Source organism: Paramormyrops kingsleyae, chromosome 1, assembly GCF_048594095.1.
Source record: "Paramormyrops kingsleyae isolate MSU_618 chromosome 1, PKINGS_0.4, whole genome shotgun sequence".
Lineage (NCBI taxonomy): Eukaryota > Metazoa > Chordata > Actinopteri > Osteoglossiformes > Mormyridae > Paramormyrops > Paramormyrops kingsleyae.
In genome coordinates this window covers 6715128-6743082 of record NC_132797.1, presented here as the reverse complement: position 1 = coordinate 6743082, position 27955 = coordinate 6715128, and the positions used below count along the sequence as shown (strand labels likewise).

Genomic DNA, 27955 nt, shown 5'->3' with positions numbered 1-27955 from the left:
TTACTATTTGTTATCTATATAGGCCTATGTTCAATCACCATGCATTCTATTGTGCTAATACGGTATTCATGATCATATTATGGCGTTTAGACTCATACGTTGACTAATATCCTCTTTTACGGTGTAAAGGATTCATCGACGTAATAAACATAATTCATGTACAATTATCTCAAACTCACATGCTTACACCATTTACACCTGTTCAATGGGCCTCTTTCCAAGCAATTAAGCGCCTAGCATCTGACATGATATTTTCTCTGTTATAAGTGACAGCATAATAAAAAAAAATTCTAATGATGAATTTAATGCTGTGGATATAATCTTAATCGGAAATGGTTTTAATGGTTTTATGTATGGCATGTAGTTTTGCCTATAGACTCATTTGTATAGCCTATTGTTGTAAACTGCATTTTTCGCACAATTGCATTTCTTTTTGCGGACCCGTTTTGCATCTGAATATTCTTCGGTTTATTTACTAGTATATTAATAAGCAAAATGACATCTTTCAGTGCGCTTGCCCTGACCAGATGACGAATTACGTCACACGAATCGCTGTGAAAAGCCGGTGGATCTGAGCGCAGTCTGAAGGGGCACAGGCTGGGAGGGAGGAAAGCACACGGCGAAAGACACATTTAAAAATAAGCAGTGGCGAAACCACATGTAAACGCGACGCGGATCTTCGCCTGGAGGACCCGCAGGTTATCGTACGAGACACGGAAGTGGGGAGACGCTGCGAGCCGCGTTGGTTTCATCACCGCGATGCCTTCCTCCGCCTGGCTTCGCTGTGTCCTCCTCATCATCGGCTCGCTTCGGCGGGTATCCACAACCGGTGATCTGCCTCAGTGCCAGGAGGTAAAAAGCCATCGACTGTGTGCGAATCCGGTCCGTATATAAGCAGCACCGACGTGTTATTGTTTATTTGGACATGCTGAAGTAGTAAGGATGGGCTGTTAGATTTCACTGCAAGCCTTTTTTTTTTACCTTTTGAGACAACCATGGTTAATGGCAAAATATTTATAATACTCTACTAGTCCATTTTCTTAATGTTTTAAATCAAAGCGCCTTCATTAAATTACACATATAACATATCGTATATTAATAAATCTCACAGGGCCTCATATTTGCAAAAATTAGTAATATCGAATTACATTTTATACCAAAAATAGTACATTCGTCAATACGTGGAGATCAATCCTAATAGTATAGTATGAGTCACACTTGTACAGTTGAGACAGGCGGCAGAAATCAGCAGACGCCGCGAGACGCCAGTCCTTGGAGCCCCTTGATGTACTTGGACTGTTTGTTCCAGTTTTAGTGCTGTATTCTGAAAACTGAAATTATGTAATAAACAATTACATCGAGTAACAGTATCAGCATAAACGGTGTTATTTTCCAACCTTACCCCCGTTATGGCTAATGTTTGCATCAAAGCTTTACTGTACGTGTCTTAAAATGTGAAGCGTCATCAATTTAAATAACGAATAAAATACCGACCATTAACAGAGATCGGACCATTGTTTGGCAGCGACCTCAGATGCAATTGAATCGCGTGTTTATGTATTTCTCAGAGAAAACCTTTTTATAAAATACTTAAGTGCTGTGTTGTGGTTCTTTCTCGTGAACACTCAGGAGAAATGTATACAAAAATCATATTCCTTTATTTCCGCTAGGGAATTAAAGTACATTTTCAAAAAGACAAGGACAATTTCCGACTTTGTCAAACATCTAGGAGATTTTTGTTTCATCGTGCTGAATAGCATAGCGCACACATTAACCCCAGGTCCTCTGAGCTGTTGACTCGTCGTATTTACTCTTTGCTGCGCTTGATAGTGTTTCCGTTCGCCGGTCCCCTGCATACTGGGGGCACACATGCTTCATTAACCCAGGTGCTGCCTCCATCCCATCAGCCGTTGCCATGACGCTGGACTCCCATGATTTACCATCTCGAAGGGGTCTCGGTGCCAGGCAACGTGCGCTAATCTCGTCAATCACTCCGAGTCCCAGCCTGATAAGCCGTAAACCCCACTTAGATGTCCCTTATACTAGTGTGTAGACTGCTCTTGTAAGAATACATTGTTTACATCAATATTGTTGTTGCCATTTAGGAGTCAGGACGCTCATGTGTAAAATAATGATAATGAATTTAAAGTAGACCTAAATTTGCACAATTGTATGTCGATTTCTGCCAAGATTGTATGTCATGTTTTTTCAGTTTAATGGGGTTTGTACCTATGTCCTGGTTACATAGGCCTGCACTACTAAATAATTAACATGCGTGAGTTTTCAAACTACAGTTTTTCAGATAAGTGTCTAATTCAGCTACTGGTTGATTGCCACATATAATCTTAAAACGTAAAAAAAAATAATCATAGAACCAGTTACATAGTAATGATGTTTGTAATCCTTGCATATTACATACATGCGATATTACATACATATTACATACATACATACATTTTGGAATCAAATAGGCCTATCTTTTCTGTAGGTTATGACGCGGCTCCTCTTTAAGTGTTTGTATAAAGAGGAAGCCTCGGTTTATCGAGGATTAATGCTACTTTTCCAGACAAAATTTGCCTCTGAAAAATGTGCAGTCCAGTAAACAAAACCCGATTCCATCTTGGCATTGCGAAAGCTGGTCATACATACGATGTTTTTTGTGTTATTTGGTGCTGACATGAAATACCCCCCCCCCCCCCCCCTGTTATTTGAAGCCGAGAGCTGTTTAACATGACAAAACAGAAGCACATGCTTATCTCTACAGCTGCACGTCCTCTGGGTCTGTTTTCCCCCGAAACCTTTGTCACATTAGCAGGTGAACACATTACTAACATCTATATGATAATAATGGTTTTGAATAACTATATTCAGCCCTATCTGTTCTAATAATTACCATCTGAGCTGTGAACTGCTCTGCACTCTCCATCAATGTTTCCCTCGTTTTTCTCCTCCCCGTTTCTGTCGATGTACTTTACAGAAATTAATATGTATCAAATCAGAGAGATCGGTAGATCTATAGTATTGGTTCTCCAGTTTGATGCATGCAGTTCGTTATTGCTATTACAACTCACTCTGGCTGTCGGACCAAACCCCTGAAATAGGATCATTTAACAGCTACACAATTCTGTGAAAGGGGCTACCTTCTAGTAGCCCACCTTCTGTATATACACCCTTCTTCCATTACTAATCATGTTATTTATTTTACATTCGCATTGAATCACCTTTATGTGGGGTGTCTTACACTATTTATAAAACGGTGACCTATTTATAGCGGCGAAGTAGTAAATCCAGTCAAACGGTTGCACCATCTGTGCTTCTGCTCTCTCACTGTATCACCAGTTTGTTTTTTTGTCGTTTATATCTTGCCCACGCATTTGGCATCTGGCACTCCTTTGCTTTGAATTTTTCCTGTAAAAAATATGTATAGTTTGTATGGAGAGATGATGTCTTGCTGTATACGACTGTCACACTGACAGCCTGCCTCTTCCCGTCCACCATGGACCTCCATTCTCTTTAGGGAAAGGCAGATTCGTCTCATGTATGCTTGGCAATCGTCTCTACTTTAGTCTCCCATTTCTCCTGTGGGTGGACGGGGCACTTTATGGTTTCCCTGAAAATAATCCTGGACATTGTACTCTGGAAAAGGAAGTAAATGGGCTTCCCTGCTTCACCTCAGCTGGGTCGTGTTTCATTATTGATCAGTCGTCGTGCTGATGCTGGCTGGCAGTGGGACGTGCTAATGAATTAGCTTTGTGATTGTAGCTTTAGGATATGTGCTGGAGTCCAGCACCTTCAGGGTCTGATATGAAAAGGGTGACATGAATCTAGTACGTGTGTCTACATGCAAGTACTTGAGAGATTCTGCCTTTATAAAATCTTGATTCTTTTAAGAGTTTTTGTAATTAAAAGCCCTTTATCAGATAAAACGTCATGTAAGCACTGCAAGCTCCTTCCCTCCTTTCCCCTGCTTTTAACTAAAAATAAGCCCCTTTAAATGACCAGATTTTGCTTTTTAAGCTTAGCATAGGATGTGCCACAGGCTTCTGTGATTTAACTGGGATCTAAAGTAGGCTGAGGTCTAGCGAATAGGGTGAGGGGGTGTGAATTAGGCCACATGTAGTCGACAGCCGTGCTTCTGGCGCTGTTTCTCCTGCAGAGGACAGGAAACACTTTTGTTAGCAGTCTGGCTGCTTCCCGGCCTACAGGTGTGGATCGTCTGCTGATTTAAACATTCGTATTTCCCTCATAAGTGCCAATACTCGCATGGGTAATTAGCAAGCAAGATGCATAGGAACAGGCCTGAATGCACAACTGGTATGTGGGTTGGGACTTCTAATCGGAAGGTTGCTGGTTCAAAACCCAGGATTGGCAGAGTGATGTTACCATTGGGCCCTTGAGCAAGGCTCTCAAACCCCAATTGCTGTAGGTAACTTTGTCAGTTAAAAAATGTTTGTCACTTTGGATAAAAGCAGCTGTAACTGTACCGGCTTTGGCGCCAATAGGAGTCCCTTGTCATGTGGCTTCTGCCGTCGAGGCTGCGTTAGGGGGCTGTTCTGCATCGTGTGTCTCGTCCTCTTCTGCTATCTGTGCTGTCACATCAGAGTCCTGTGAGGAGAAGTTTCCAGAAGGCAACTGCTGACAACACGGACTGTGGATTATCTTTGGGAAAATTAGCAGTGGGATGATAATTGACCTGCCCCCCCCCCCCCCAAAAAAAAATAACTTTTTGACTAACACTCCCTCTTTTGTTCTTGAGTTGGATAAGAATAATGATTCTTCTATGGAGAGCAAATTTCAGCGAAATGGAATCTCGACTGTCATGGCTGATTCGTTTTATTTTCATTGGGGGGCCGCTGTTTAAGTGTTCCTGCGCTGTTTATCAGTAAACCAGGGGATGGCTGCGCACATCATTAACTCCGTATCACAAAGGGCCCCCATGAAGCTGGGATGACTGTATGGAGGGAGAGCGATTCCCGGCATGGTAATCTGTGGTGGGGGGGGGTTTGGCCTTGTGAAGAGGCTCAGGGAGAGACACAGGGACATGCCAGAGAAATGGGGAGGGCTACCATTTCCATTTTTAGTCATGGAATTGTGGCGGCTCCATCACCCCCTCCTCCAATCCTCACCCCCTCTCATCCCAAGACGCCCAACGGAACGGCGGCGTCAGGTCACCTGACCGTCTGCATGCAGCCATCGCTGCGGCGAACTTGCCGAGGGGGTGTGTCCCCACCATGGAGATGCCCCTTCTCCGCTCCGGAAAAACGATGCACTCGCACGCTGCAGGTTAACTGGGCCTCGTGCGTGTGGAAGACGCCCCCCTTTAAGAACCTTCCGCACTGCAAGGAGCAGGTTTCCCGTGGAATCCAGCATGGAGAAAAACGCTCCTTCAGAAGGTGACTTAACTGCGCTGTGAGGCAGTGAGGATGATGGCCGGCGTGGCAGAGAGCAGGCAGCTCTGGCAGTTTCACTGCCGGTTATCGACACTGCTTTCCCCTTTCTGTTAAATCGCTGCACTTTTGACCCCATTATTTGTTTGACTGGGGCCCCCTCTGCCCCCACACTGATCATTAAAGCGTATTCCTCACTCAAAATGTGCTCCTCACTAAAATGTGCATTTTTTTCCTTTAAATTAAGAATAATGGGAGGACAATGGCCCAGTGCTGTGCCGTCAAACGTCCATGTCTATGAGGAATGATGGCTGTCCTGCATGTGGACACAAGCTTAAGCTTAAGCTTCCACGGTCCAAAGACAGTCCACATTTTTTGCTCCTTCCCAGTTCCCAATACACCTGTGCCAGGTGTTCGGTGTTCTTGATTGACCGGGACCTGGGAGGGAGCAAAAATGTGGTCTGTCTGGGGGTCCCTGTGGACTGGGTTGAAAATCACTGACTTAGGTAGTTTCTTTAGCCTTGCACTGGACGGGCGTCCCATGCAGGGTGTCCTCTGGGTGTCCTACGATTCCTGGGACTGGCTCCAAGCTCACCGTGAGTGATTAAAAACATTACATCCAGACGTCAGATTTTACAACTGAGACTTTTTTGGCAACAAGCAGGTCCTGCCGCGCCTCAGAAGATGTCGTGAGCTCGGCTTATGCGGATGACCGCTTCTGCGTTACAGTTCTCGGCCCACGCTGGATGCTGTTTCACCCCAGGGCATCGCCGACCTCGCCAGACAGTGGCTAAAAAGCGAAGCGGTCGCTGAATAAACGAGCTAATGCCAGATGTGTGGCTTTGGGGCCTGGCGCTCTTCGAGCGGCGAGTGACAGCTCTGCTCTGTGCTCCCTTCCCACAGACAGACTACTACTTCGAATACACGGAGTGTGACAGCACGGGATCGCGGTGGAGAGTGGCCATCCCCCGTGGACAGGGAACCTGCTCGGGACTGCCGGACCCGGTCAGAGGCACCGACTGCAGTGAGTATGGGAGGGAACCCGTCTGGTAGGCATCAGGCTGGAAGGGAATGGTTCCATGGGAAGGGGTCTCCCTCCCGGGGGGTTAGGAGGAGATGGACACGAGGGAACAGTAATCAGGAAAAATTATGGCATTGTTTAAAAAAAAGGTTGAAATTAACAAGCATTCAATTTAATAGGCATTTTGGAAGGAGAAAGCCTGTGTGTTAATTTGCCTGCTAATTGTCGTGGGTCTCGGAAGGATGAATGTGAGGGTGTGATTATCGCGCCCCCCCCCCTGCATTCCTGACACCTGCTAATCTCTGGTGTGGAATTTCCCATCCAAACACGTCCTGCCTCAGAGATCCTGTGGCGTTAGGCATGCGTCCTTTTCCGCAAGTCTTGCTGGAGACAGAGAGCAGACCGCCTCGCTATCGGACCAGCCGGGTCACACCGCTTTCGGACAAGCCCCCCGGAAGGATGCAGCCTGAACGGGCCCAAGTTTCTCCCCATGTTACCATGGAGACCAGGCGAAACCACCACAGCAGTAGCATGTCAAGAATCCGGCTGACTTTAGTGGTTAAGACGACACAGGGATGATGGGTGCTGGCCTTGGCGTGACCACGTCGCTGCATGGCGAACCGTGAATGAAAACCTGGCGGGTCCTGGATGTGCGTAGAAGCTGGTTACCACGGTAACGCACAGGAGAGACAGCGCCGGGATGACAGATGATCTCAGCTGTCCATTTAGCGAAAGTCTGTCCATTATTCTGTCACCATCAGTGTGTGACATTTGTGTGTTTAATCCAAGCCATTGTGATGTTTCGGAAATCAGCCTTGAGCGTAATTAACAATTAATGAGTAGCGTCAGGCTGTCCTGTCTGCTGTGTGTCATATGGGGGCCCTGCGGTCTGGGGAGGCCCAGGAACGAACCCCCTCCCTTTAAAGTTCCCCCCCATCTGCACTCAGTTTTGCTCCCCTTTTCCAGCTGCTCTATGTCAATAACGGCAGCTGCTATGTACTCGCCCCCCCTCCCCCCAGTGTCGCCGTAACGCCCCCCCCCCCCCAGTGTCACTGTGCCGCCCCCCCCAGTGTCTCCGTAACGCCCCCCCCCCAGTGTCACTGTGCCGTCCCCCCCCCAGTGTCGCCGTGCCCCTCGCCCCAGTGTCACTGTGCCTCCCCTCCCAGTGTCACTGTGCCGCCCCCCCCCCCAGTGTTACCGTGCCACCCGCCTCAGTGTCACTGTGCCGTCCCCCCCCCCCAGTGTCGCCGTGCCGCCCGCCAGCCGCTTACATAGAAGCGAAGGGTGTTTCTGTGACAGAATGGCATCGCTGAGAAGTCAGAGCACTATAAGACCTGGGGGGGGGGCAGTGTGCAATCAGTAACTATACACATGCAAATGTGGGAGTGCTATTTCTGTGAATATTGGGGGGGGTGAGACACTCACCCTGCCCCTACCAAACCCCCCCCCCCCCCCCCCCCCACTGACCCTACATTCTGCCCTTGGCAGGTTGCGTCCACCACAGAGAAGTGTGACTGCAATTGGCAACGTCATCAAGCTGTGTCCGTTCACAGAGGCACTTCAGAGAGAATGGCTTAGAATAGATAAACTGTAGCTGGACACTGAAAGTGTGAAACTGCGAATTATTGGGTCGATGCTACTTTTAATATCTTTAATATTTCACTTGAAATCAAACTAGATTTCTTTAAAAATGTTTGGTGCTTCAGGACTGTAAGCGATGCCATTCCCAGGGTAAATGGCGCCGCCACATTGTAACGTTTCTCAGAGGGTCTGATCCCTGAGGGTCCTCATTTAAGCAACAGTAAAATAAGGCTGCTGCATCCATTGTGGTTGGGGTTATCGAGCCCTCTCAGTCACCGCCTGGCTTACCTCACATTTCATTGGTTGCTCTATTAGGTCAGAAACGCAGTGATTGGTAGTGCAATGTTAACTCTACATTTCATTAGTTGGTATATTGAGTCGAAAAGCCAGTGATCGGCAGTGTGGAGGTAATGCCAAACATCATTGATTACTTTATTGCATTTAAAGCCAGTGATTAGCAGTGTAGAGTTCATGCCGCATGTCATTGGTTGCTTTATTGCTTTGGAAAGCCAGTGATTGGCAGAGTTGAAAGTTGATTCTACCCATTATTGGTTCTCACGTCCTCCTTTGTGATCCATGTACCCCCCCAGCCTTTTCCTGCAACGCTGGGGAGTTCCTGGAGATGTCATCACAGCAGTGCACGCAGTGCGCGGCCGGGACCTACTCCCTGGGCAGTGGAGTTCGCTTTGACGAGTGGGACGACATTCCAGCCGGCTTCACCAACCTGGCCACCTACCTGGACAGTGGCCCCGGTGGGGATGAAGCCCTCACCTGCAGCAAGTGAGTGGGCCAGGCCCCTTGGCCACATCGGAGCAGCCGCCCCCGTGCCAATGGCCCCCGTGGTGAACCCCCCCCGAATAAAACTCCCACTCGCAGTCTGTTCAGTGGTTAGCCTTTTGGACAGTGAGGTGTGTCTATTTTGGGCTCTGAATGAGAACAGACAGCACAGCTCGTGCAGGGACGGCACATGCTCACAACGTCTCAGCATCTTACTAGAAAAACACAGCCCCCTCCCATCCCGAGGATAGCAAGTCTGGCACTCCCCCTCCCCTCACCTTACTCTCCGTTCTGCACTTTAGCCAGAAGAACTGCAAGCTTAATTTAATTTTCCTCCTGTGCCCCATTTCAGATTTGAGCATAATTAGGTCGGGGAAGTTAAAAGTAATGATTAACAGACTTATCTCCATGGATAACTTTAGAATGGGAGTAAACCCAGTGGGAGACTGTTGTAGAAGTTTCCATCACATCCCAGCCGCACATCTATGGCTGATTGAGTCAGGTGCTGCGTTTGGTGACTCGTTTCAACTATATTTGCTTTGCTGAAGCGCTTTCGATTAGGTAAAGTCTTCTGGGTTTGTGTACCTAGATTCCTTTTAATGCCGTGGATGCTTTAGCGCTTATAACTAGCTGTTTCTAGTATCCTACTCAATTTTGAAAAGTAGCCAGTTATGTTGCTTTTGTCTATTGTTTCTGGAATCCAAGCATCGTGGACGACGGCAGACTGTTAGATCCTGAGACAGAGTTTGGCCGTTTTAAACACGAGTGAAGATAAGAGGCGTAATATAAGCCATTCTCTTCAAACCGCTTTTCACACCGCAGACTCTGGACATGGAGGGCGCCTGGTGTCCAGGAACTGTTCAAGTCTGCTGCACTTAAATTATGCTCTTTAACTATATTATGGGTTTGCGTTGTATGACCTTGCAAATAAGGAACCTGCATTATGCCAATAAGGAACCCGCATTATGCCAGTTAGGAACCCGCATTATGCCAATAAGGAACCCGCATTATGCCGATAAGGAACCCACATTATGCCAATAAGGAACCCGCATTATGCCGATAAGGAACCCACATTATGCCGATAAGGAACCTGCATTATGCCAGTTAGGAACCTGCATTATGCCAATATGAAACCCGCATTATGCCAATAAGGAACTCGTATTATGCCAGTTAGGAACCCCCATTATGCCAGTAAGGTACCTGCATTATGCCAATAAGGAACTCGTATTATGCCAGTTAGGAACCCGCATTATGCCAGTAAGGTACCTGCATTATGCCAATAAGAAACTCGTATTATGCCAGTTAGGAACCCACATTATGCCAATAAGGGACCCGTATTATGGCAATAAGGAACCCGCATCATGCCGATAAGGAACCTGCATCATGCCAATAAGGAACCTGCATCATGCCTTTTCGCCTCTCTATACCTGATTCCCGAGACACATCTTACATTGTTTTGCTCCTTACAGCTCCACCTGGGTCCCCCAGGGGAACTACCTGGAGTCCAACAGGGATGAGTGCACTGTCTCTCTGATATACGCCGTGCACCTGAAGAAGCAGGGATCTGTGTCCTTTGACTACCAGTATGAGGACAACCACATCTTCTTTGAATTCTTTGTGAGTCTGCTTTGCATTTAAGAAGATATTACATCCATACGAATGACCTGCTGTTTCCTTCAGGATTAGTAATGTGTCTGTCTGTGTCTGTCTGCCTGTCTGTCTGTCTCTGTCTGCTTGCCTGTCTGTCTCTGTCTGTCTCCCTGCCTGTCTATCATGTGACGGCCTTCTTTGCTGTCACGTGACGTTATGTTTTCAGATGGCTCAATTTCAATTTTATCAGCAGAATCGTTCTAATAAACAACTGTGCTCAAAGATATGTTTTTAGTTTGCTTACTCAGATTTTTCTTTCAGATACAGAATGATCAGTGTCAGGAAATGGATCAAACGTCAGAGCAGAAGTGGATCAAGCTGACAAACAGCGGCGAGTGGGGCACGCACACCGTAAGCCCCTCTCTTCATGCAGCCATATCCAACCACAAGCTCCAATATCAAAACAATACGTACTTTCAGCAGTGGGCCCAACTGCGCCCTCTAGTGCCCATTAAGAATATCTGCTTGCTTTGTGAAAAACGATATCCTACAGAACTGTGTAGAACAAGCAGGAGATTCTGACTGTTGGTCCACATAGCAGTATCTCCTTGGTTGTTTCTTTTTGCAGGTAAACCTGAAGTCAGGAACCAACATCTTGTACTGGAGGACGACTGGGATCTTGCTCGGGACCAAGGTCTTGAAGCCCGTGCTGCTGAAGAACATTCAGATTGAGGGTGAGAGAGAGCTGCAGAGCTCGCCTTCTGCCGCTGCCACGGCCCTGATGCTAACCCAGCGCTGGCTGGCTCGCTCCAGGTGTCGCCTACACATCGGAGTGCTTCCAGTGCAAACCGGGCACCTTCAGCCGGACCCCGGGGTCCTCGTCGTGCGAGGTGTGTCCCAGGAACACCTACTCGGGCAAAGGGGCCAGCTCCTGCACCCCCTGCGAGGAGGAGGAGGAGTACGCACGTAGGTTCCGGCCAATGGCGTCCGGGGGATCCTGCCCGCAGTTTTGTTGATTGTTGATTGGCTGTTCTTGGTGCCGCTGTCTGCAGACGGGCAGACCTGCTTTCTCGGCATGTCGGGGCTTTATGGTTCTTAACCTTCAAGTTTTATTGTAGCATGTGTTCAGAGGAACTCGGTGAAATTCCTGTGTCAGTTGCGGGGGGGGGGGGGGGGGGGGGGACAGGTGGATAAGACAGTACAATGTAAGAATATAATACAGAATAATGATACTTTGTTAGTTCCTTGGGGAAATCCTGTCCCATCTCGTCCTCCATGAGACACACACACATATGCAGGTGTGAGCAAGCTTTTGGGACACAGCACAGGGACAGCCAGCGTGTAGCACCCCTGGAGCTGGGGGGGGGGGTCACAGTACAGGAACAGCCCCCCTGGAGCTGGGGGTTGAGGGCCTTTCTTAAAGACCCTTAGATATGTGATCATTCTGCTGAGGCCGGGGCTCAAACCCACAATCTTCTGATCCGAGGCAATGAGATGTAGCTGTCTGAGCCACACGCTGCCCCCGGTGGTGAAAGTTTGAATACATTGAGGGGGGGGTATTTAGTTGCGTTAAGAAGGCCTGCCCAGCTGGCGGTATTTTAATTCACAATATTGGATTTTGTATTGGACAGGCGTCTAAATATTGGGATCAATGAGGATCTGGGAAACCATGTTTTCCTTCTGTTTGTCTTCTGTGAAAGATAGTTTGGAAGGCCTGGCTCTCTGGGGGCATGGCTCTCTGGGGGTGTGGCTCTCTGGGGGCGTGGCTCTCTGGGGGCGTGGCTCTCTGGGTGTGTGGCTCTCTGGGGGCGTGGCTCTCTGGGTGTGTGGCTCTCTGGGGGCGTGGCTCTCTGGGGGCGTGGCTCTCGGGGGGTGTGGCTCTCTGGGGGCGTGGCTCTCTGGGGGTGTGGTTCTCTGGGGACGTGGCCGGCTGTCTGCCCTCTTGCTGACCGGTCAGGCATCTGTGAAGCATTGCCTTCACTGGTCGAGTGCCTCAGCGTGCCGGGCTGTCGGACTGAACGCGACATGGGGGTCTGAGTAATGCTTGAGTCAGAGGGTGCTGCACCCGCTGCCTACACTGATCCTGCAGGGGGCGACATGGTGCCAGCAGGGGGCGGAGCTATCCCAGCCGACTCCGTCACCTGCAGAGCCTGTGCTGCCTCAAGCGTCTATCCCAGGCTGCCGAAAGCCTGCATGTGTCACCAGATACAAATGAGCTGCCATATTTAAAATTGATCAAAAAGCTCTTCTCTCTTTTTTTTTAGTGTGATGTTAAACCTGTTCTGCTCTAAAGACCCGATTCTGGGAATCAGATTCCTGCATGCGCTTTCCCTGAATCTGCTCTTTCCACAGCCGAGGGATCGGCAGAGTGTAAGGGGAAGCTTCCGTGCACGGAGAAGGACTACTTCCAGATTCACACGCCCTGCGACAGCGATGGCAAAGTAAGGACCTTACGCACGCGTCTGATTTCCTTGATCCCTCTGGTGATCCGGCAATAAACCAATAAAGGGCCTGACAGATTTTTAAAAAAGATAACTGGGATAAGGGCGGCATGGTGGCGCTCATCTCTGGGACCAGGGTTCGAGTCTCCACCCTGGCCCGTGTGTATGGAGTTTGCTTGTTCTCCCCGTGTTGTCATGGGGTTTCGTCTGGGAACTGCAGTCCCCCCCCCCCAGTCCACAGACATGCTGAGGTGAATTATCACATTGTATGTGGTGTGTGTGTGCCCTGCTTTGGGTTGGCACCCCATCCTGGGTTATTCCCTGCCTGGTGCCCATAAGCTCTGGGATAGGCTCCGGACCCTGCGTAGGACTAGTTACAGAAGATGGATAACAAGCATATTTAAAATACTCTCGTCTCAGACTCAGATCATGTACAAGTGGATCGAGCCCAAGATCTGCATGGAGAATGTCACAGGGGCCGCGGCGCTGCCCCCTTCTGGCGAGCGAGAGAAGTGCCCGCCCTGCAATCCCGGTTTCTATAACCACGACACGGCCAGCTGCTCCCCCTGCCCCCCCGGAACCTTCTCCAACGGCATCGAAGGTAACTGTGGCAACATGGGTGCGGGCCCCTCCTGTGAGCGTATGGTCTGACTGGCACTGACTGACGCGTGTGGGTGTTCCCACGGTGCCTCCCTGTCAAACTGTCTGTAACATACCAGCCATGGATTAACTCACAGGCATCACTTACTCATCGTTACAGTACTTTCAGCTGCGGCTAATTTTCAATGAAGATCTTGGCTAATGTCAGTACGTCGAATTCACTTTTTTTTATTTGAATCTCATTCATCATTGAGCTCAGTGCGGCCACGTTTTTCTCGTTAGAAGATACATCCATGCTGTCACGCCTGTTCCCCGATCCTTGGAGTGGATGCCACATTTGGACATCTGTGTCTGTTTTGTTGATGTGTAATACACCTAGAAAACTCTCTTGTGTGTGTTGATTCTTGTCAGCACACTTCAAATCTGAATGATCGGTCTGTTTTTAAATAACACTGAGATATACTACCATATGGTCTCTGATAGGGTCTAAGCAGTCCAACAGAACACTGCACATCCAATTCAATAATTGCTTACTCAAGACACGGTCATAGTGAGTTTGGAGCCTTTCCCAGGAAGCACAGTGCAGAAAACAACCACTATGGGCATTTTGCAGACTCCAGGTCACCTAACCACATGAGTTTGGCACATGGGAGTAGATCAGAGTACCTGGAGGAAAGAGGTACGAAGAACACACACACTCAGCTAGGAGGGGGATTGGAACACATACACTGAGCCGGGAGTGGGTTTACAACACACAATCTGCTAGGAGGGGGATTGGAACACATACACTGAGCCGGGAGTGGGTTTGCAACACACAATCTGCTAGGAGGGAGATTGGAACATATACACTGAGCCAGGAGTGGGATTGAGCAACTCACATCATGTCACTTTTTGAGCCATGTTGCCAGACAGTTGCCAACCAGCTGAGACAAAGAGCAACTCATCTGCTGATCAAAGTTTTTCAAATCGAAATTTGTTGCCCAGTATCAATGGGAAAGTGCCTGAGCAACATTGCTCAAAAACTGTATATCATCAGCCTAAAGGCATTAATGAGATAGATGCTGAGTGTTAAAAGCCCAAGGCCTGTGACAGCATTGCACTAGCCTGTCCCCAGAGCAGTGGTGGTTTAATGGTCAGGGAAGCGCACTTGTAATTGAAAGATTGCAGGTTTGAATCCCTGACCAGCAAAGCACCTCTGAGGTACCCTGAGCAAGGTACCGCCCCCAAGCACTGCTCCCCGGCGCTGAATTAGCTGCCCCCTGCTATGTCATGATGTCACATATGGGTTAAATGCAGAGGACACGTTTTGTTGTTGTGTGCTGTGGTGTGTCAACAATGACCACTGACGTCTAAATTCTAAAAAAAGAAAATGAAGCCCCACCCATCGGAAAGTCTGATAACACCCCCCCCCCCCCACCACCACCTCCCCAGCATGCCAGAAGTGCCCAGCGGGCACGGAGCCGGCCCTCGGGTACGAGTACAAGTGGTGGAACCTGCTGCCCGCCAACATGAAGACATCCTGCTTCAACGTCGGCAACTCCAAGTGCGACGGCATGAATGGTGAGGAAAGATGCAGTAAGGGCTTTTGGGGGCTAGATGGCGCTGTGGGATCACTGATGAAACAGTGACGCCTTTAGACCTGACGCTTGGACGGTACATGCTCATTCCAGATTGATGTGTAAGTTCATATTTTATTATTCCATTACCTCAAACACTGAAAGTGATTTACTGCTGTTCACTGAAGTAGGACGACTGGGATAAGCAGCGCATGTGAGGGAATGGCAGGTCCCAGGTGACGTCTCCACGGACGTGGCCCTCAGAACCATTTAGATCTGTCATTCTGTTTCCTACATTATTGCAAGGGTGTGTTTGCACTTAGAGGCCTTCGCACATTTCACCCAGAAAACGTTCTGCCAGAGAAGTGAATTGTGGCCACATCGACCCCCGATTTTAGTGTTCAGAGGGACGATTGATTAACTGCTTGGTTTCACAACCTGGTAGTCAGGACCTCTGTGTTCCAGAAAGCTGAGGAATGCTGTTTTCACTGTGCTTATACATCCTTTCACGAATGAAGGTCTGTGAAGGAGACTGAGGGAGGCTGGCCTGATAGAGCTTCTGCTGAGGCTGTTCAGATTTGGGTTTCTGCCTTTTCAGTTTTGAGATCTTTTGAGGAGAAGGTGATACACGTATGTATAGTGAGCTTTCAGAGATGCATTGATGGGTGATGTCGCCATGGCCGTGGCAGGAAACCCATATAAAGCAGCGCCGAAGGACACCATCTCCCTATTGTATGTTGACATTGTCATGCCTCTAATAAGTTGCTGGATGAAAGAGGTTTTTGGTTCTTGCAGGCTGGGAAGTGGCTGGGGATCATATCCGGAGTGGAGCAGGAAGCTCCGACAACGACTACCTCATCCTAAACCTCCGCGTTACAGGATTCAAGTGAGCAGCCGGGATCCACACACACATGCATGTGACGATTTGGGAAAACTGTCACTTTGAGGGAGGGCTGGACCCTTACAGTGCTTTTGTGCTCACAGGCTCCCAACGTCCGTGATGGAGAGCAAGGGCAGCGAGTTCGGCCGTATAACCTTTGTCTTTGAGACCATCTGCTCTGCAGACTGCGAGCTCTACTTCATGATGGTGCGTCATGGCCTTTAGCCATTGGTCAGTGTTTCCCAATCCAGTCCTTGGGGACCCACAGGCAGTCCATGTTTTTGCTCCCTCCTAGCTTTCAGAGGGAGCAAAAATGTGGACTGTCTGGCAGGGCGCTGGGTGGGGGCAAAAATGTGGAACGTCTGTGGGTCCCTGGGGGCCGGATTTGGAAACGCTGTTTATAGATACTTGGTGTCATCATCCCACTGTGCTGGTAAGTGGAAACACTTGTGCCCTCGCAGGATGTGAACAGGAAGAGTACCAGTGTGGTCGAGTCATGGGAGGGCAGCAAGGAGAGGCAGTCATACAGCCACGTCATCACCAAGAACGCCTCGGTGTCTTACACGTGGGCATTTCAACGGACCAATCAGGCGGCTGATGTAAGTGCCCCGGCGGCTGGGGAGATACATCAGACGACAACTGATGATGTAATCTCAGAGGGAAGGCGACAACTGATGATGTAATCTCTGAGGGACTGGCCTAAGAGCCCAGTGACCGCATGTCACACTCAGTATTGATATTCATTTGCATTGTGTAAATGAATGTTTTTGGAATATCAAGGTTGGAGGAGATCTTAACCTGCACCTCCTTCAGATGCTCTTCTGAGGAGGAGGTGAGGTGACTTGTTCTTTGAGAGTGTTTTCATGGTGGGTAATTTTTGCAGGGCTTTGAATAGAATGTCTAGAGTTAAGCTTATCTTACCTGGCAGAGGAATCTCCTGGCAGCGTTAGCTTGCCGACCGAAGATGGAGAAACATGAACATGTTACAACCCCACACGTGGTTTGTCGTCCAGGGCAGGAGGCTGGTCAACGACATCGTGAAGATCTACTCCATCACGGTCACCAACGCCCAGGACGGCGTGGCGTCCTCCTGCCGTGCCTGCGCCATGGTATCCCAGCAGTCGGAGTCTTCCTGCGTGCCCTGTCCCGCTGGCCACTACATCGACAAGGAGACCAACCGATGCCGGGAATGCCCCCCGGACACCTACCTGTCAGGCCATCAGATCTACGGCAGGGAGGCCTGCCTGCCCTGTGGTCCCGGCAGCAAGAGCAACAAGGTATCACACTGTATCGCCTCCCAGTATGGGTACTGCTAACAGTGTATCGCCTCCCAGTATGGCCATTGCTGAAAGTACCACCTCCCAGTATGGGTATTGTTGAGATTACCACTTCTCTGTATGGGCATTGCAGATGGTACTGCCTCCCAGTATGGGTATTACTCAGAGTACTCACTCCCAGTATGGGCATTGCTGAGAGTTCTGCCTCCTAATATGGTAGGGTGACCAGATAATCCCTGTCTAACTCTTTGAGCTACTTTAGGTTTTACAAGCCAATTTGAAACTGAAAGGCTCCTGTGCTTGGATAAGTGCTTAAGTTCTTCTTGTGAATTTCACTTTATTGAAAGACTCATCCAGCTGTTTAACATTAATATCAGTGGCACATGCATGATTTTAGGAGACTGACCAATCAGGACACAACAAGAGCTCAGTGCTAAAGTGAAATCCGGGTCCTTTAGAAATCCCGTCCTAGCTCAGAGTGTCCTCCCTGACATGGATGATCTGGACACCCTACAGTATGGGAATTGGTGGGAGTCCTGCCTTCAGGTATGGCTGTTACTGAAAGAATGCACTCTTTCCTGGGTTCTGATCCAACCCGCTTCCATGTCCCATTTTGCCCCGGAAGGAGCACTCCGTCTGTTTCAGCGACTGCAGCTTCTCCCACACGCTGCAGAACCAGACCCTGACCTACGACTTCAGCCCGCTCAGCGCCGTCAGCTCCATTATGAATGGGCCGAGCTTCACATCCAAGGGGACCAAGTACTTCCACCAGTTCAACATCAGCCTGTGCGGACGTGAGGTCTGGCTCCATTACTACATCCATTTGCTACTTGTAAATGGCTAAAGCTTGTATTTGCAAAATAGGAGGTATACAATCCTGTAAACTACAGGGTTGATCTATTGATTTCCTGCTGAGTGTTCAGTTTTGGGCTGTTGCTCGATGAAAGCAGCCTTTTTGGAAATGTCTGTCCCCCTGCTCCACTCTGCAGGGAAGACGGTTGGCCATGTGCGCCGACAACGTGACGGACCTGTCCAGCAAGGATGTGCAGAGCGAATCCAGCGAGCTGGTGAACTGGGTGGAGACCTTCATCTGCCAATCGACCATCATCCCTTCGGATGGGCGGGGCTTCCGCACGGCCCTCTCCTCCCAGTCCATCAGTCTGGCAGACACCTTCCTGGGTAAGGAGGTCTGCCCTACAGGTGGCAGAGAAGCTACGCAAAATGGGTGTGAGAGAGTGGGGGGGGGGGGTGCACTTGCTTAGTGCTAGCAGTACTCAGTGGTACTTCATGGTACTTAGTGCTACCAGGGAGGTACTAAGTGTTAGGAAGTATTTGTAAGTTGTGAGCTTTTAAGTCACTGCATTATAGCTGACTCAAAAGAGATAATTGGGCCAGTGTGTAGCTCAGCAGATTAGGATGCCGTGATCAGGAGGTTGCTGGTTCAAATCCCACCGCCAGCAGAATGATGTCACCGCTGGGCCCTTGAGCAAGGTCCTTAACCCTCAATTCCTCTAGGGTCTGTCTGACTCTGCTTTTGCTTTAGGATAGGATTTTGGATAAGTATGTCTGCCAGATGAATGAAAATGCAAGTTTTTGAGGCCAGATGTTAGCCTTGAGAATAATATAACTCACCCACAAAATTGAGAGTATCCAGGGTACTTCAGCTGGTCGCTAAGTATGATGGGGCCTCAAACTGTTCCCAGTGTCTTGGGTCACATGTCAGACTCACCAGAAAATAGGCCCCTCCCACCCACCCCCCACAAAGCCCCTCCCCCCCCACAAAGCCCCTCCTACCCACCCCCCCCCCCACAAAGCCCCAGCCCTGAAGACCTGCAAGTCAGTCTGCTGAGTGGCGATTTTCTGAGCCCCGTTGCAGCTCATTCAAATGGAGAACTAAGCTCTCTAACGCTGTTGTTAGCTGTTCCTGCCTGACAGGAACCTGCCAGCCATCACTGTTAACGAGAGCCAGGGGCGGCCTTGTGTGAAATTGCTTTCTTCTTACCACCAAAGCTGCCATCAGTTCTGCTACTTTTTTTACCACAGGAAATAAACACACACACACACACACACACACACATGCTACAAACCTAATCATTTTTCAGGAAGCTAAAGTTCAATAATGGATTATAGAGGAGCGTGTCTGCCGTTCGTTTTTATTTATGAAGATGTAACAAGTTTGTCAGCTTATCTGAGCTGCTTGGGCAGCTCCCTTGTCTGGCAGCTATGCTATGAATAGCCTCTGGACTCAGAATCCTGAGAAATCTTCATCAGCACTTTCCCGCTATTTTCCTGAGAACCGGCCTTCGTGTTTCCGATGCCCCGAGTCTGACTTCTGTAATCCCGTCTGATTCCCGAAGGAGCGACGGTGGACGGCACGCTCGCAGGCGTCACCGTGAAACCCGACCTGTTCCCTGGGACGCTGAAGAAAGTGCCAGACGTCAACTTCTTCTACCGGTGAGTGTCTGCAGATGAGTGAGCATGTGCTAAGGGTTAGCTAGTCAGGAAGGAGATATTTTTCAGTATAATTCAATCAAATGGATAAACACATCTGTTTGTTTTAGATACCAATTTTAGACTTGGTTGCATGGTTCCTGTTTATTTTGCTTTGGGGATATTTCATGCTGCTACGAAATGTTCTATTATGCTCAAATTTGTAATATGAACTTTGTTCTCAAATGACTTGTTGGCTCATTTTTGCTCAATGTCATGAGAACGCTCTTCTGTTCTCAGATCTCCGCAGGCGACATCTTCCTGTGACAAGGGCCGACATACGGTCATCACCTTAAGATGTAGCCCAGAGAAAACGGAACGAGGAGAGCTCTCCGTGCCCAGGTAGCTGTCGCTGCCATGCAAAGGTGCCCACTAGGAGGGTCATGCCCACGCATGCCCTGACTTGCACAGGCAATTTTAGGGTCTTCTTCAAAGTAATACCTGAGGATCTGTAGAACTTTAGGTGTTTGGTGGCTTTGAGCAATGCCGTTTAAGCAGAGAGGGGTGAAAATGAGTGATGGATGACTTCCAAAGAAAAGACAGAGGGGTGTACGGCAAGGCTTTAAACAGACTAAAGCACTGCAACATTCGAAAGCACTGGAATTCAGTTTTTCTTCATGAGTATACAGTGTCCCGCATATTCAGATGAACATGCGTGAGATCAAAAATAAGTACAAAAACAACAGCCAGCAGATATTCCAGTGTGTCTTTTAATGCATTTTGTAAAACTAGCTAAAGGAAGGACTGTGGTCAGGCTCACATGCATGGGAATGGCTGCAGTCGGATTGGAAAACAAAATCAGCGAGTGTGGTCCGAAAGGCCAAGAGAGAGGAGCCTTCCGGCAATTAGGAACAGGTGAATGAATGGGGTCTTAACCTGGGGCATCCATACCCCCTCCCAGTCTTACACGTATAAAACGATATTCACGTGCCGTAAATATGGTAGAATATTAAACAATGGACGCTAATTAAAGTGACCAACGATGTATGAATAGAGATGAAAAGCATTTCACCAGCATTATACATGGGCTTGCTGCTCTGTCGCTGTGTCCACATACGTGCACAATCGACGCCTGGAGGAAATTATTACAGCTTCAACGCAGGAGACTTTGAAGGAGCTGAGGCATGAAATGTTCAGGGAACCAAATTCCCAGGATTCACTGAATTCGACTCAGTCCTTTAAATTAGTCTGGCAGCATTTGGATCTTCCTTGATGTATGACCTGGCAAATTCAGCTAAATTCAGCACACTTTAAGTACTCCGAGTTCTTCAGAAGTTCCTCAGAAGTTCTGGTAAAGATGTTGCAGTGCTTCAGCCTGTGAAAAAACCTAATCAGAATGTTTTAAAGTTGACAGTAGATCTTAAAAAAAAGAACAGTGAATCCTTCCAGGAGGAGTGGAACACCAATATAGCGGTTTATACATGGTTCCGTATGACCAACGCCCAGTCTGCTTACTCAGTAAATGCCCTGCGGGAACCTGCGATGGTTGTATCTTCAACTTCCTGTGGGAGAGTGGTAGCGCATGTCCTCGCTGCACGGAGATGGACTACCATGAGATCGAGGGAGCCTGCAAAGGTGGAGCCCAGGTGAGTATCTATCTTCTTAGTTTCCAAGCCTGACTCAAGCTTTTTTTGGCATGTATACTGTCACTCTGGGCTTCTGGAAGTGACTGTGTGTGATGTATTGTTGTTGCATTGTTCCTTCATGTGTTTGTATTGACCTGGGCCTACAATGTTCCTCTACTTCCTTTCAGGACACTCTCTATGTTTGGAATGAGCCAAAGCTCTGCACCAAAGGCATCCGACTCCCAGCGAAGAAGACCATGCCCTGTGAGGACATCAACTTCTGGCTGAAGGTCGGAGCTGGGCTCGGCGCCTTCATGGGTGTGCTCCTCATTGCCCTCACCTGCTACTTCTGGAAGAAGAACAAGAAGTACGGGCACACTTGTTCGTGGCCAGTTTCTGTGGTCCTCAGTGTAGACCCTTCTGTGGTATCTGGCACAGTGAACTGACTCTGTCTGGCACACTTCCCTACCTACACAGAAGATGATATGTCTAGAAGCATTGAAGCTCCTTGAAAATGCTTAAAAGTAACAGTGGATGTATATTTTTTTAATCTAAATTTTAAGCGAATTTTCTTGGCACCTTCTGCCCAAGACAGGCAGCACCCTCGAAGGAGATTAAGTGTTTGTGCGTGAGCCTTGATTAGTTAGTCTGTGAATCTTGTGCTCATATTGTGTGGTAGCAGGGCTGGATGGCAACTGATCTGTCATTTTTTTGCACCCACTGGCAGGTTGGAGTACAAATACTCCCGCTTGGTGATGACTGCCAACAGGGAGTGCGAACTGCCAGCCGCCGACAGCTGCGCCATCATGGAAGGCGAGGACAATGATGATGACGTGGTCTACACCAACAAGCCCTCGCTACTGGGCAAGCTCAAGTCCATTGCCACAAAGGTGAGGCCGAGGAGCCAGGATTTACTCCTACCAGGCCCGTGGCCAGAAATAAACTTTGTTGGAGGTCTGGCAACCAATCCGCTAAGTCCCCCTCAGTGGATTTTGCTGATTGGGGGGTGGGGGTTTCCCCCTCAGGTCACTAAGCTGACGGGGGGGTTGAGGTCACCCTCTGTAGATTTTGCTGATTGAGGGCTGATATTGAGGGGGTTCAAACCCGTAATTTACTAAATGACTACGTGCCTGACTCCTTAAGGTGCAAGAACCATCTCACAGGCTAATGAGGGCCATCGCTCTGCAAAATCAGGGTGAACAAGGGAGCTGCGGCATCAATGGTCTATGATTCACAGAGTGTCATCGGCTGGACTTTCTGTGAACTCGTGGCTTGCTGTGTTACATTTGACCTTTCAGGTTTCAATGTATGCAGTCTCTGTGGTACAAAAGAATGGGCTATACATGTAGGAAACACAAAGCATTAGCAGAGGACACCAGGATATCTGTCCATTGCAGGGGACACACTCAAACACTGTGGGCAATTCAGAGGCACCAGTGCCTAAATGCATGTTTGGTTCACGATAAACATGGCAAAAACGTGCAAATTTCTCACAGACAGAGTCAGGGTGAGGTTATAGTGTTTTGCCTGAGTCAGACTATTCTGTACATGTTTGAAAAATTAAACGGAACTGAGAAATGCAAACCAAACTCACACGTCATAAATAAAAACGTAGGGCATCACCACAATTGTGACAGTTTTAATATAAACCTGCGTTCTGCCATAGCATGCCAGCCACGTGCAACGTGTGGTCCCTCTTTGTTTCCAGGGCAACGGCGAGAACTGCGAGTCGGTCCAGCTGAAGTGCTCCGGGGCAGAGAGATGGGTGTGGGGATAAAGGGAGTGCGTGACTGGTGCTGGGAGGGTCTGAGGATACAACGGCAAAACCCCGCAACCCAAGGAAAGACTCGCAACCCAAGTACAGTACTGTGAAGACGCCTACAGCTGGTGGCCCTATAACCAAGTGGAGGTCTTCGGAGAGGCTTTGGAGGCTGAAGATGTGCGGGACTGTGTTGACGTGGAGATAGACGCCTCCAGACCATTTCTTTTTGTTTTTAACTGATGTGGGCTTTTCTCTTGGGCAGTTATTCACATGGTAACATTGAGTAAGGCTGGCCCATCCCCCAACTCCTTAGCAAATCTACCCCATTTATGTTTTGAGATAAAATCAGGCTCAGTCAAGCTCCCTGTTTGTGTAACCCTTTGGAGAGGAGGGTCAGAGCAGGAAGGGCAGTCAATCTCCACTTCTCCATGTCCCCTGGACCTGATCTACAGCTGGACATCAGCGTCCAGGGCCATGGTGGTGACAGGGGTTTTGTAGGATGTCCCTGTGGTCATTTAAAATAGCTGAAGGCCATATTTCATCTGAGGTTTCTCACCAAAGGCTTGGTAACTTGCTGTGAATGTCAGAGATGTGTTAAGATTTTATTTTATTGTGTTAATATTCATTCTGTTGGACTATATTGTACCTACTTGGACATTTTAAAATGTTTTAGACAAGGACTAAGATAATTAGAATGGCATGTGCTTCTAGAGATATTGGCTTACCCTTCAATGAAAGGTATAATTGCAGAAAATAAAACTTCTATTTGCTATTAATGCAATACAACTCTGTCAGTTCCCAGCAGCAGGGTCCATCCAGTAAGCCTTTCAGCTGGGTGGATATATCAATGTTAATCAAAGTCTACCAGTTTTAAGGGAACATTCTTTATCGTACAGTGACATGTTCCTGTCATGCTGTCAAAATGAAGCTATTTAAAAGGTCATAGATTTGATTTCTGAGCCGGTGAATTGAAGGAATTCTGACTTATTGAGTGCAGTAGCTGAAACAGAACAGTGTCCTGTGGTCAGACTGGGCCTGGCCTGCAGTGCATTATGGGAAAGGAGACAGTGTCCTGTGGTCAGACTAGGCCTGGCCTGCAGTGCATTATGGGGAAGGGGACAGTGTCCTGTGGTCAGCTTGGGTCTGGCCTGCAGTGCATTATGGGAAAGGGGACAGTGTCTTGTCGTCAGCCTGGGCCTGGCCTGCAGTGCATTATGGGAAAGGGGACAGTGTCCTGTTGTCAGCCTGGGCCTGGCCTGCAGTGCATTATGGGTCATGTCCAGCTATACTTTTTATCTCATTTCAAGACAAAATACAAAAAAATGAAAAGCTTCCCTAACATCCTGTTTTCTTTGTTTTTCCCTTTTTAAAAAACTGATGAAGTTTGATGGCTTTTTCGGAGGGGGGTGCAGAGGAAGATCCATACTCTGGGGGGTGGGGCTGATTCTCAGAACGATTAGAACTTGATCGTTAGACAGACTAACTCAGACCAGAAAGGCAGGCTGGAGCTGCCGTCCCAGGAAGGACAAACATTTTTTCTCCCAAATTCCAAAAAATTCCTTTCACCATCCAGACAGACCAGCAATAAAAACACCCCTTTGTTCACTATAAATTTGCTCAGCTGGAAAGGAGTGTGCAAAAATGCATTAACCCTATTCATAAAGGGCCAAATGTGGTTTTTCAATTTAATTCAGATTGATGGGTAGTGGGAGGAATGTTGAGGAACAGAAATAAGGGACAGACTGTACTTACTGTTTTTAATTGTATTATATTATATTATGATTGTAGTTGCTTGGCAGCCAGATAACTTACATTGTAGTGATGGGCAGACAAAGATGGGTGTTTTGCTGAAGCAATTAAAATATCCTTACTGAAAAATCTATAACATGGAAGCTCAGCAGTTTTTGGTTGGCTGCAAGGGAAGTTTAGGTTATTGTTGTCAGTCCCTCAGTGCTTTGTTGAAATAATCCTTTGGAAGGTTTGTGTCCTCATCCGATGCTTCAGCTGTCAGTGAAGGACTTTGTACACAGATTTGTACTCAAAAACCTGCACAACTGACCACAACTAGATATGGCTGCTCATTGTGTCTCACGGTGCTTTTCCACTGTCATACAGGAACCGAGCCAAACCTGACCCGTACCATGAACTGGGACTCGTCACAGCGCAGTTCCAGCTCGCTTCGGTTTTCCACACAGATGGGTCGGCTCGGTGAAGGCGTTGTCGGGTTTGGAGAGCGACAGTGACGTAAAATGCAAGACCAGCTTATTTACTGTTCATGCGGTGCACATGATAATTTACTATGTGCTAAACTCTGTTAGCAAGTCTATGAGAATCACCGTCTTATGTCAGCATCCAACGCTAACGGAATTAGCATTGCTCGCGTAAATTTTCATTATGAATCCATTCTATTCAATATGGGAACGACTCAGGTGGGGCTCGCATACTGGAAAACCGTCAGTTTACGGTACAGCTCGGGTCTGGCTCGGTTCCTGGCGGCAGTGGAAAAGCTCCATTCCAGTAAAATGTTATGAGGGGCTGATTTGTTGTTTGTGGGGCCTCAAAAAGTCACAAGCACCCCAGTCAAAAGCCCCACATGTGGGCTGAGTGCTGGCAAACACCCCTGTTGAATGTAACTGGTCATTTTTGGTTGTCTTGGTCAGGGAAATGGGCATCGGGAACTACTGAGAATAAGCAGATCCAGACTGTGAATAGTTATTTATTTATTATTGTTCCATCATTTCCTTGTTATTGCACAAACGACGAGCACTGAACTATTGCTTCAGGATTAGGTAGACTTAGCCAGACTTTAGTCTGACTGAACACTATTTTTGCTGGGTATTTTTTTTAATTAGAACACATGAAAAATTGGACAAAAAAACTCAACCACCATTTCCTATGTCTCAAACGTTGGCCATAAACCCAGTGGCGTACATCATACGGTCCCAGGTCGAGTCCAGCTGGCCCCTTCATAGCCACAGCTGAATTTCGAACGAGGCTAAGGCTTCCGATCTTCCGGAATCCTCTTTGGCATCGTCCTCTGTGCAGAGAATGGCAGAAACTTTGCTGGCTAGCGGGATCATCTGTAGCAACTTCACAAGCAGCCATTTTGACACAAACAGAAACTGAATGTGTACGATAAAGAACATCCACAAAACTGCACAGCGCACCCTGGTGGTTTTATTGTTCATTATTTTAGACCAGTGAAATTGGGGCAAGACTGATAGGATGTCACTTGTTCCCTTTTCACTCTCAGACTCCCACAGTAGTTTGTCGAGAACAGAACAAGGACTAGGTAGACCCAGAACCCTATAGTACAGTGACCCATACCAGTGGGGAGGTTCCGATACCCATGTTTATTTGTTTCCCTTTTTTTTCTTTTGTTTGTCTTTCTTCGAGCTGTCTTCTCTGAATATGTGCAGTTCTTTAGGCCCAGATCTGATGTTATTTATGAGGGAGTCTCTATATGGTCAGACCCAAGCCACTGGTCTGGCGGTAGGGATACGTTGGAAGACAGATCGATAACCGTTTATCACTACATCCAATGGGCGACACGGATCAGTTCTAGCGATTTCGGTGACTTCTTTTGTACGTTTTGTATTGTGGTGTTCATCGCAGCTGATCAAACCTGTTTATAACTGTTATTTATTGTTGTTGGGATGGTTGAATAAACGTCACTGGCTTTGGGCTCAGGTGTCGGTTTCCTGCTGACTTCCTGTGTCACTAAAAACGAGAGCTAGTCTCTAACCCTTCAAACGCAAGCCACTAATGGACACAGACAAGCTTTCTGTAATATCAGCAGCACTTGGTAGAAGTTTGAGTCTCTGAAAACAGTCTCACGAATGAGGTCAAAAGTACGACACGGTACGAAAATGTAAACAACTCATACAAAGGTGGCTCCCTGCCACGTCCTACATGCACAAAATCTAACAGCAAGGCTTCAGTATAAAACTACAAGACGTAAGTTAAGGCACAACTAGCCATTCTTAAACATTACATTGTTTTTACTGAGTGTAAAAATTATTAAATTTTTACTGAGGGTCACATATTATATGGGTAAATTCTCCATAGCTGATTCCACCATCTTGAAGACAACCTGCAGCCGTGACATATCTGTGGAAGGAACTGAGTGTCAGGGGGTCTAAATGGCTGTCTTCCAGAGATGATTCCGGTAAAGTGGTGTCAGACAGAGAGGCGTGGACGAGTCAGGACATGCCTTATCACGGATTCATTAAAAATAGGGTCTGTTTTTTTTCCGTTTTTTCATTTTTTGCCCAGACCTCGATGCCTTTTCCTACACTCCACTGTTGCTTCCCTGAAGACATGCCACCCACTTCGTTTATATGTTTAGCTTATATAACAATTCCAAAATGGCTGCCATTTGTGCTTGTCCCTCCTCACCATTCTCTAAAGCCATCTCTGCTCCTGGTCCCAAATAAAGCCCCGTTCCTTCCTCCCATCCCTGTGTCACGTGACTCTCTTGCCCTCCCCAGCACACATCTTACATACAGCTAACTTGTTACTGTGCTGTTGAAACCATCAGTTAGACATAATATACATATGTACAACATAGAAATGTATAACCCGCTGATTATTACCGTGAGGTCTATAAAATGGCATGAAAAAACATTGTCTGGGATCGCCATTCAGAGCTTAGCTAACCCAATGGAAACCATTTACCAGTGAAGTTTATGATTATATACAAGGTATAATAAACTATCAAAACATCCTAGAAATGTTTTCTTTTTTGTCTACAACATCAGTTAATATGTACAGCCCTTAAAAATAATTTAATTTCTACGTAAATGATACTAGCTCATAGGAGATGCACAATATGTGCAAATTGGCTAACAGTCTAACAGCTGCGACAGCGAGTTTGACGGTGGGTTACAAGGACGAGGTGGTTGAGTCCACAATCTCTCTCCCGTTGCAGACAGTCGGGACGTAATTGGCACCCCCCGACGCTGAAAGAGGAGGACAGTGTCAGTCTAGGTCACATTCTCAATCACTGCCCAGGAAAGACCTAAGTGA

General features: G+C 47.8%; 2 protein-coding genes across 3 annotated transcripts in view; one reads left to right on the top strand and one right to left on the bottom strand.

The window, feature by feature from the left end:
* Nucleotides 1–544: 544 nt before the first annotated feature.
* LOC111842399 (endosome/lysosome-associated apoptosis and autophagy regulator family member 2-like) lies at nucleotides 545–26612 on the top strand. Its single transcript, XM_023808964.2, has 22 exons — nucleotides 545–852; nucleotides 6291–6411; nucleotides 8580–8769; nucleotides 10236–10383; nucleotides 10678–10767; nucleotides 10985–11090; nucleotides 11170–11322; nucleotides 12709–12797; nucleotides 13218–13398; nucleotides 14829–14957; nucleotides 15749–15839; nucleotides 15938–16040; nucleotides 16295–16432; nucleotides 16847–17110; nucleotides 17736–17909; nucleotides 18100–18289; nucleotides 19468–19564; nucleotides 19841–19942; nucleotides 21060–21186; nucleotides 21354–21532; nucleotides 21893–22055; nucleotides 22874–26612. Exons 1-22 carry the CDS (start codon nucleotides 760–762, stop codon nucleotides 22940–22942), a joined length of 2997 nt encoding a protein of 998 aa, XP_023664732.1. The 5' UTR covers nucleotides 545–759; the 3' UTR covers nucleotides 22943–26612.
* LOC111842401 (metabotropic glutamate receptor 3-like) overlaps nucleotides 25631–27955 on the bottom strand; it is a 28119-nt gene continuing 25794 nt past the window's right edge. For both annotated transcript variants that reach the window (XM_023808965.2, XM_023808966.2), the window contains exon 6: nucleotides 25631–27888. In XM_023808965.2, the coding sequence (XP_023664733.2) occupies nucleotides 27812–27888 (77 nt within the window). In that variant the 3' untranslated portion in view covers nucleotides 25631–27811. The remainder of the gene's footprint in view (nucleotides 27889–27955) is intronic.

Coding starts and splice junctions, on each gene's coding strand:
- LOC111842399 (XM_023808964.2), top strand. CDS start 760: ATGCCTTCCTCCGCCTGGCTTCGCTGTGTCCTCCTCATCATCGGCTCG. Junction 11,091..11,169: donor GAAGAACATTCAGATTGAGG/GTGAGAGAGAGC, acceptor GGCTCGCTCCAG/GTGTCGCCTACACATCGGAG. Junction 18,290..19,467: donor TCTGGCAGACACCTTCCTGG/GTAAGGAGGTCT, acceptor TGATTCCCGAAG/GAGCGACGGTGGACGGCACG.